General features: G+C 42.9%; 1 protein-coding gene across 1 annotated transcript in view; it reads left to right on the top strand.

Moving 5' to 3' along the window:
- Positions 1 to 8,076: 8,076 nt before the first annotated feature.
- The window catches only part of LOC126481921 (endothelin-converting enzyme-like 1), a 270,679-nt gene continuing 268,099 nt past the window's right edge, over positions 8,077 to 10,656 (top strand). The window contains exons 1-2 of the mRNA XM_050105881.1: positions 8,077 to 8,132; positions 8,171 to 8,307. Coding sequence (XP_049961838.1) covers positions 8,077 to 8,132; positions 8,171 to 8,307 — 193 coding nt within the window. The remainder of the gene's footprint in view (positions 8,133 to 8,170; positions 8,308 to 10,656) is intronic.

Below are 10,656 nucleotides of genomic sequence, written 5' to 3'. Positions count from 1 at the left end.
TCTTCGTTCTATCCATTGTTATTGTGTACAGCTTCCTCAGCAATTGTATATATGCATATCGGACAGAGGCATTTCTTCTGGCAGCAGCTGTTTGACAGTTTCCCACCAGTTTCGAATGCTATTGTAGACTAGGGCACACAACAAGATGAACATACATACACCCCACAAAAGTGGGGTGGGGTGGCTGTAGGACACTTTCCAGCACCCTCTGATGGCGATATTGTGGACTAGAGCAATCAGTCTTTAAACTTCGAAAAAAATACACACGTGCGATCGAAAACAGCGGGGAGCAGTTCCAGTGGAAAGTGTGGTTGGGAGCTGGTGAAGAGTCAAGGCAGCTGTAGGACAATCCAGCAGCAGGAAAACACCCTCAAAAATAAATAAGGTAAATATATATATATATATAAAGACAGTACCTTATACTCTTCCTCTCCAGTAGCTCAGCACAGATTGTATCTTTCTACCACCATTTCATATGTTGGGGAGGGGAGGGGAGGGGACTTGGGGAGGAGAGGGGAAGTGAAGGAGGGTACAGGAAGTGAGGGAGGGGGTAGAAGGGAGGGTGGCAATGTCATCAATGCGATGTCTCCACATCTATCAGGCAGAGAGAGCCGCCATCTTGAACAAATTTGGCACAATACACATTGTTCTGTACGGACATTATGGGCACATATGGCTACCCATGTCTCATAACGTAAAATCTCTGAAAACTGTGCAATAGCTATATAGTCATTAGGTATTAGACTTTGAATGTACTTTAGACGAGCTGTCCCACTTGTCACCAGTTCTATTCAACCTATGTCTCACACTGGCACAATAAATTTCAACCTAGCAGGGATACGTTGTAATACTGTCTTAAATTGCTGTGAATTTCTTGAGCTAACTATCAATGTGGCAAAAAGTGACACTTTCTATGTAATTATTTAATGATGCACTACCAATGTCAAGAGTAAGATGCGTCTTATGAACATTAGAGGTATAGATGCACGTTTGGTAGAATCTCTTTCGTAACAGACTATCTATTGCACTGCATTCGGAATGAATCTCATTCTACTCCATTAACTACGTTCCCGTATATTTTGTCCTCTATATTTTACCATTTTGCTGCAAAGTGACTATGTTCTTTTCAGTATTCTGCAGCAGGTCACATTTTCAACAAATTTTCCATTTCAGTTAAGTGAAACAAATAAATTAATTAATTAATAAAAAGAACAAAAGAAGACAAAGTAGAGAATGTGATGTATGGTGTCCGATCTGTCAGTGTCTCAAATTCCTGACTCTACTGTCTCTATTTAAGCCCTTGTGTTACTCATTACCGAGCCTCACGCTCCATATGAACATCACCCTACGTGATGTATGCCTGTCTTTAAAATGCACAGAAATGTGTCACACTACGACTAAGGATTCTCCTGCCACTGTTCCATACTATTAGAGATTTCGGTCTCCTGTTTTAAGTACGGATCATGGCTTCTCAGCGTGGTAGTTTTAACAGAAGGAAAGGCGTGCGTTTCATTAAAAAATGTAATTACTGTGCTGGTGTAGATAAAGGAAAGCAGTATTAGCTACACCGTGCTGCTTGAGACTTCCTGGCATACTAAATGTTATTGAGTCCCTCTGGTGTGGTTCTGGTGCCGTTGCTAAATTTCAAACATAGGAAATTCTAGTGCTCACCTTTCTGGAACCTGTGTAGACAAACTGCAAGAACAGCTGCTAATTTAAGTGGTCGACTACTAAAATGTATGTCTACTCATTGAACGGGATGTTTTGACTCATGCGTGGTCGTCTGTTGTGACTTCATTGAAAGGCAAAATGTGGGCAATTCCTTTCCAGAAAAAATCATCACAGGTGACGAGAGTTAGTGTTCTCAATATGAACCAATCAGAGAAAGACAAAGTGAAGTTCAAATAAAAAGTGAACACTTTGACATTATAGCTGACATTAAGCCAGTGTGATGCACGAGCCGAACAACATCCTGAAGAAGGACTATCCTGATAGTTTCACTTGGGTGTTCGAACGTTCTGTGCGTTGTACTCAAGTGAGAGGGAGGGGGGGTGGGGAGGGGGCGGAGGAAGGGGTGTTTGTAGAATGCCTGAAGCATAAAAACAATCGTCTTTTGTCAGACTCCATTGTCTATTCCATGAAATTTCAAATGGCGTTGCGTTTGGTCATAGAATCGCCCCCGAAAGGCAGGCTTCTGTCGTTATTGGCATCCTTAGCTTCTAGTATTGGGTGACAGTATCCGAGAGAGAAAGAGAGGGGGGAGGGGAATTATCATGCTACGGTACTACTGTTGCAAGTACGTAAACGACTGGCAGCCTCACTCCATATCCTGGGTCAATCGTTTCCACTGTAAAAATCGCAGAACTCCTACAACACCCTCACAGAATGATATCTCAAACGCCTGAATATAATTTAACATCCTTTCACGTTGTGATACTTCACACAAATCGCAGTGCTTTTGCGTCTGCAATTCTTACCGCTCTTCATGAATAAATACTGCTGTATCACTGTTAATGTACAACTAAAACTTTCGTAAAAAGAAACCAAAGACAGAGCCGAGCAGTACTGAATCCAGAATTGATGCTGAAAAGTAACAGGGCAAACAGGAAGTACCGTGAGTGCACGATACAAGTTATTTCCAAACAACACAACGTATACCATCGACATTTGCACAGCTGTGCAGACAATTTCGGTGTACTATAGATACAAAGATAAATGAGGTTTAATGGTGTCGTGTTTGTGTTGATCATGACACTGGCACCAGTGTTGCAGGCTGGCCGCTTTTGACTCCAGAATGGCGTCTGCGGAATGCCATGACGTGCGCGGTGTGAAGAATGATGGCTCAATAGAACATTCGGTATTATTCAACGTTTTTCATACAGAGGGAGGACGGCTGTGGTACAGAGATGACTATGGCTGGCAACAGAAAATGAGTTCACTGAGGTAGCGGTATAGTGAGTCGGTGTAACAGCGGTTGGCGGCGACGGCGCCCTTGCTGATGCGCGAAAGGTGACCGCTACACAGCTCACTGAGCCACAACTAGACTGGCGTAACCTGGCCGCGACCCAAAGCGGCCAGCAGAGCGTGCAGGGGCCTCGAACCCAGGACTCTTGAGGACTGGCTGGAGTATCAGTAGACGCCATGCAACGAGAATCTTCGTTTCTGCAGTACCAGTTCGGACCCTGGAACCGTCAGGGCTCGCTGAACAGCGGCCTCGCCTAGTTGACTGTGCTGCTCGATGAAGCTGTAGATACTCAGCATTTCATCTGACTTATCACTGAGGTGGAGACTGCGCCGAACGAGTGCACGATTCCGATGGCTACTGTTTGAACTGGGGGCTTATATGCCGGTAGAGGTTGATTCAGAAAGAAGGAACAGATTTGAATCGTTTAGTACAGATAACATATGAAAGACAGAAACACACTGCGCATGTCAGTGGATAGAGGGAGATTCCGTTCGCGCATACACTATACCATACATTCGACATGGAACCATGTTGCTCGAGAAGCGTCGAAACCGTGGTCCATTTCATTCCAAATACGAGTCAACTGGTCCCTGTCTATTGAATCGATAGCTTCAAGAATTTGATTTCTGAGCTTCTGAAGACTAGCTGCCATAGATGGGACAAAGACTCGGTCTTTTGTGTACGGCCACAGAAAATCGCAAGGTGTGAGGTTTGATGGCCTGGCAGGCCAGAAGCAATGAACAAGATCTTGTCGTCCACGTCTCCCTCCAAATGCAATGTTGTGGGATTGTGGAGGGAAGAGAGGGGGGAAGAGAGGCGTGGCGCCATCTTACACAAAAATGAAGTCATTGGAACGTTCGTGAAGCTGAGGTAACAACCAATTTTGCAGCATGTCCAGGTACGACATTTCTGTCACAGTTTCGACGACGACGCTTGGATTTTGTGACCCCTAAATTGTTACACTGTGGTGATTTACTTTACCCGGTTTGGTGAAACATCGATTCGTTCGAAAAAAATGAGTCGTCCAGAAAAAATGTCCTCTGCCATGTCCTGGAGAAGTGAGTTACAAAATTGTTTTATGGTCACCGGTAAGCAATTGCCGAAGTAACTGCAACTTGTTAGGTTACACATGTTGGCGTCGTTTCAGGACACGCCACACAATTGTATGACGAAGCTGGAGTTCCTGGTCTTCTCGCCTCGTGGACTATCGAGCGCTCCGTGTGAATGCACCTCGCATGCGTTCGACATTTTCATCAGACGCACGTGCCCGACTAGTGCTCTTCCCTTCGCATATGCAACCAACTTCCAATAATTTTATACGCCAGTCGTAAATCTGCTTGTGCAGAGGTGGCTTCTTGCCGAATGGACGGCGGAATTCACGTTCCGCTTGAACAGTGGAGTGACTATGCGCAAATTCCAACACACAAAATGATTTCTCTTGTGTGTAGTCACCATGCCGCTACAAGAAACAACAGCACAGCTGTGTCAAAACTTTAAACCGTCCTCTATCAAGTGTTTCTCTCTTTCATAGTTTGTCAGTAATAAATAAATTTCTTATTTCTTTTTGAATCAGCCCGTACTTCGTCCGTCTGGGTGTGTTGTGAAAGGAGTTCGGTTCCTATCACGTCGAATACTGTAAAACGTTGCTTTGTACTACAGCATGTATCTATCCATCTCATCGCTACAGCAGACAACTGTGTAGCTGAATGCTGCGTTAACACTCTTAACTACAATATTACACAGGTGGCTGATCAGCGTACCACTTGGCGAGCTGCTATAACCTAACCGAATCTGTTGTTGTAATGTGAGAAAACAAACGAGGTGCACGTAGTCTGTAGAAGCCACCACTGGCCCCTTACTCCAAAATACATAGAAAATAGCTCTGAAAAGACTCTCAGATTTTAGCTGGTCGTACACGAGAGAATTTTCGCGCCGCGCCAGAACCGCAGGCCAGTTTCACGGGTGTCTCTGACTATCTGGCTCGCCAATTTGTGGTCCGTCGTTTCCCACGAACGTTCAGTCCTTGCCCGTCGCATCTACCTCTCCTATATGACAGCAGACCGGATCCGTTGGTTGTGGGGGCAAATCAGTGGACTTTTGTGATTTATCAGCGGACCCAGGACTGCCGTGCGTGCATGGCAGGCCAGAGACCAAGAGCGACGGATTTCAGTAGTTGCCATTGCCTCACCGCAAGTACGTTGTACGGCGAGACGTCTAATACGCATTTTATTTATTGTACCATATTTTTGCACTTTGAAAGTAGTTTATATCTTAGAGAGAAAGCATGGACGATTCTAGGAAGAAAACTTTGGCAGTCACTGGCTGTTTGAGCTTTCGTAAAGTACAGTAATTCATAATACCTGTTGAATAACAGACAACGCAGTTATATACAGCTCATCCCCCCCTCCCCCCTCTCCGTCTGTTTTACGGTTACTTCAAGAAACCTACAACTTTCTGAGATTATTTCATAAATTATTGATGGTATTTTAAATGCCTCTCTACATTTACAAGGAAATGCGAATTTTTCTGAACAAACCGTTTCGACCTGTTGAAATAGTGCATCAGCACTGTTCTGCAATGAAACATATTTACAGCCTGACCTGCTACCTGCAACTAGAAACAGATTGTTACAAAAGGTGTTGATGTTACTTACGATAAATTATGTCCTACTTTCGCTCACATCAAGAAAAGCTTCCTGCTCTCATATTTCTGAGATGTTTCCTCGTCTGGCAATGTTGTTAGTTTTTATAAGACTTTGCTCCACTGTCTACAAACGTTTGAACCATCTCATTGTATGTCTCAATATTTACTTTCTTGCCTGTATAATGTACACGTCAGTTTTCCAAAACGAGGTATTTCACAGTACAGTTCTATAAGTTTTTCAATGTGGTCATTGGTCCACCTCGTGTATTAGACCTACAACGATTAAAACTTCCTGTAACAGGAAAAACATTCATTCACCTGGTCGAATATGACCTATATTCCTCTTGTTGCCGTGTTAAAATTTGCCTCTTTTGCCAGAACAGAGGGGAATTCACACACTGTCACCTTTATAAAATCCTAATGAAGTTGCAAATGCGACAGAATCCTGAAACAGTCGTTTATTAAATGACGAACTGGGGGCAAACTAGGTCAAAAGCTTATGAAAGAACACATTCGCGGTATAAATGTGAATGTGTAATTTCTTCGGATATCTTGTTGCAAAGTCACCTTAATTCTCATTTCATCATATACCGATCACTCTTAAAAAAATTATCTCATGCTATTACAGAAGTCTGCAGTTACTCGCATATCGCGGTAGACGAGAAAGTTCCACTTGTTTATCACAGGCGAAATACTCTTTTTCTTTGCGTGCTATCAGTTACCAAAATCTCATTACGATATCTCACACTGTTTTTTGATGTAGGAAGTGTGTTATGAGTATTTAATTCTAGCTTTATTGTTGGTGCGCGCGATCGTAAAAGAGTGTGATACATAACATCAATTTTCCCGAGATCGGTGGTAGATAGAGGGCTCCTCTCAAGTCTAAAGAAAAATTCACTTTATTAGCTAAATTTCATATGCACAATATAATGTCTAATATATACCAAACACAAGTTAATAGCGATCCGTACAACCATTAGCGAAATGACAGGGACTTTATCATGAAGCTGTACCTGACGTAAAAATCAATTTTTCTTACTCAACAGTTTCTTTGATGTCGTGTGAGAAAAACTGTGGGGTAGTTGTCGTGAGCACGCCGTTCTGCTGGAGTAGCGCGACTCCGAAAACTCACTAATTTGGCTCCATCGCAGGAATCCTCCCGTCTGTGTATATGTTGACAGGCCGGATCGTAGGTTCCGAGAACTGCGGCTATCGTTCTGCACTAAAGCACGGGCGCGGACTGCAGCGATTCAAGATACTACCTGAAATATCTACGGCCCGTCACGGAAATCTGTTCGTGTATGTTCAGTTATAATTTGTCAGCGCAGTTCGGACTAGCCCGGTATTTAGTATTGTAACTGACTTTTTTACGGAGAGAAGCAGCAGACTGAGTTGCAAAGTATCACGTGTGATACAAGTATAGCTATCACACCCAACAGACAAGAATTAACTGGTGAAATTGTAAACGATGTTTTTCAGAAAATCATTAAGTGGTTCTCTGCAAATGTGCTCTCATTAAACTTTGACAAACTACAGTATATACAGTTCCACACAGTAAATGGAATGACACCATTAATAAATATAGACTTCGATCAGAAATCGGTAGCTAAGGTAGAATATTTAAAATTTCTAGGTGTATGCATTGATGAGGGGTTGAACTGGAAAAAACACACTGAGGATCTGCTGAAACGTTTGAGTTCAGCTACTTATGCTATTAGGGTCATTGCAAATTTTGGCGATATACATCTCAGTAAATTAGCTTACCACGCCTATTTTCATTCTCTACTTTAGTATGGAATCATATTCTGGGGTAACTCAGCATTGAGTAAAAGAGTGTTCATTACACAAAAGCGTGTAACCAGAATAATTGCTGGAGCTCATCCAAGATGATCCTGCAAACACTTATTTAAAGAGCTAGAGATCTTCTCTGTAGCCTCACAATATATATATATATATATATATATTCACTTGTGAAATTTGTTATTAACAATCCGAACGAATTCAAAAGTAATAGCAGTGTACATGGCTACAGCACTAGGAGAAAGGATGATCTTCACTACTCAAGGTTAAATCTTTGGCTCAGAAGGGGGTAAATTATGCTGCTACAAAAGTCTTTTGTCACCTAATAGCATCAAAAGCCTGGCAGATAGCCATATAGCATTTAAAAGGAAATTAAAAGAATTTCTTAATGGCAACTCCTTCTACTCATTAGATGATTTTTTGGATATAGTAAGTGGGTAATTTCCCCAAACCCCCCCCCCCTCCCACACACACACACACACACATACAAAAAATTAATTAAAAATATCAAGTGTCATGTAAAGTTTTGTGTAATGTAATATCTTCTATAGACACCTGTTATTAACCTGACACGTGCCACATCATTACGAAGTGTCGCATTCATGGTGTATGGAACAGGTACTAATCTAATCTAATCTAATCTGTGCATGTGTGTCTGCAGGAGGAGGATGGCTGCAGCGGCGCGGGCCGTGGCCGGCTGGACGGCGGGGGCGGCGGGGGCGGCGTGTGCGAGACGCTGGCGTGCCGGCACGCCGCCTCCAGCCTGCTCGCCGCGGTCGACTGGCGCGCCGACCCCTGCGCGGACTTCTACGGCTTCGCCTGCGGCGCCGCCTCCAACCGCGCCCCGCCGCCGCTCAGCTTCGCCGCCATCCAGCGCCGAGTCGACGCCCAGATCCAACGTGAGTGCCCGCATGCTCTAACTTTACACTTAATGTGGTGGTCTTGTAAGCAGCTGCCGTTGCCTGTGGACTGGCTGAAATATCAGTTTATGAAGTTTATAATTCGTGTGTACAAACATGTAGTAGGGAATTCGAAACATTTTTAGGTTTATTAGACTTTCTACTTTAAATATGTATGTGAAGCTTGTTTCCAGCAGGTACTAAGTCCAAAAACTCTAAGAAATGATTTATAGTTGGCAGGATCTACCTAATAGCTTGGTGTCTCTTAACAAGTAAATATTTTCTTGCAATAACTACCGAATCTCTTATACAGAGGTCGTCTGACCCAGCATTTTACGCCAAACACAGCAAATCAAAATGGTTCAAATGGCTCTGAGCACTATGGGACTTAACAGCTATGGTCATCAGTCCCCTAGAACTTAGAACTACTTAAACCTAACTAACCTAAGGACAGCACACAACACCCAGCCATCACGAGGCAGAGAAAATCCCTGACCCCGCCGGGAATCGAACCCGGGAACCCGGGCGTGGGAAGCGAGAAAGCTACCGCACGACCACGAGATGCGGGCACACAGCAAATCCCTTTGAAGTTTAAAGTATCAATTCTCTTGCACTGATATGACTGCGTATTGTGACGTCAAATTGCAGTGTAACAGTGAACATTGGACACCGAACGAGGTGGCGCAGTAGTTAGCGCACTGGACCAACACCGACTCTATAGAAGGCCCTGGCGCTACGTCATCAGTCGTTAGTGACGTCACAACGCCTAGGCATGTCACATGGCGTATGATCGTAGTGTTGGTTGTGCAGTGCCGTTCCTTTTGTGTTACTTATTGTGTTTTTTAGTCTACAGCAGTTATAGTGAGAGTTTTCACCATGCTGTACAAGTGTTGTGTTCCTCGCTGTAACGGGAATTGTCCAAATGGACCTAAGGTCCAAGTGTTTTCGTTTTCTAACGACGAAGACTTTCGTCTTCTTTATTCTTTGTTTATACCTTTTGAAGACCTGTACGATATTGTACCCAGGCACCACTACTGGTTTTGTGTCGTCAGTCTTACGTAGTAAACGAATTTTGACCGGTCAGTTCAGCAACTAGTATTCACAATTGAATACACGAAATCGCTTTTTCTACATTATTTTTTATTTACTCGAAGGAACGATTTATTTGACCTGCATGTAGGCAAAGACTGCTTTTCAGAGTAAAGATCATACAGTTAGCTGTGTTGTGACAAGTCAGGTTTTAGCAAAGATTTCCACTGAAAATAATAGTACGATGTGTAAATTCGAAGTTATGAGCTCTAATACAATCGAATTAGTGTTCAACTTTTGTCATTTTTTTCGAAATTATTTGCAGGTATGTGAACAACAATTTCCAAAAGAGAATTCAGTAATACAGAACTATGATCTTCATTTGTAGTTTTACGATACTAAGAAAATCTTTCATCTAAATAAAACTGCAGAATCCAAAACAATACCTAACATTTTGTCCAAAAATAAGAGATTTATAGTGATAAGCACGCCCAGGCGTTTCTGCCTAGCTGACGTGAAGTCACCAACAATCGCCGAGGCCTTCCTTTGAGTCGGTGTTGACTGGACTCGCATACGGGAGGACGACGGTTTAAACCAGCGTCCGGCCATCCTGATTTAGATTTTTCGTAAGTTCCCTAAATCGCTTCAGGCAAATACCCGGATGGTTCCTTTGAAAGGGCACGGCCGAATTCCTTCCCCGTCCTTCCCTAATCTGATGGTACCGATGACCTCGGTATTTGGTCCCCTCCCCCCAACCAACCAACAAGTGAAATTTGAACTGATGCAGAATCAGTCTTTACCAAAGTCGCAAATTAATAGGTTGCATTATTCAGGCCAATTATGGTATCATGTGTTGGGAATAATTATTCATGAGCAAAATTGGTTCACCAAACAATAAACATTTTTGTAGGTGACTTGAGAGTGAAGATGGTAGGGATCCAAAGAAAGTTAGTTCATGTCTGTGTCATGTTGTTTTTTCAAGTCCGTCTTAAAACCATACTGCGATTGTTTTGTGACTGTTGTGCATCTGAAAACAAAAATAATTGTATTTTATTTCCCTTGTGTGTGCTTGCTTCACAATATGGATTTCAGATTGAATGATTCTTTCCTGTACATGCCTGCAATTTGTCTTCTGGTACTGTAGAAAAAATCCGAAAACTTGAAACTGTAACACATTTATCTGGGCCAGCTTGCAAGAACTCAGTCAAATATGTTCCAAAGTCAAAAACCTTCAAAATCAGTCTAAACCTCTCATTATTCATCATACATCATACATCATCACTGCAAATGCAATGATACCTGTGCGCCAACACAAAATGA

The sequence above is a fragment of the Schistocerca serialis genome, chromosome 5, assembly GCF_023864345.2.
Source record: "Schistocerca serialis cubense isolate TAMUIC-IGC-003099 chromosome 5, iqSchSeri2.2, whole genome shotgun sequence".
Taxonomy (NCBI): domain Eukaryota; kingdom Metazoa; phylum Arthropoda; class Insecta; order Orthoptera; family Acrididae; genus Schistocerca; species Schistocerca serialis.
This window is presented reverse-complemented; position numbering and strand designations above follow the sequence as displayed.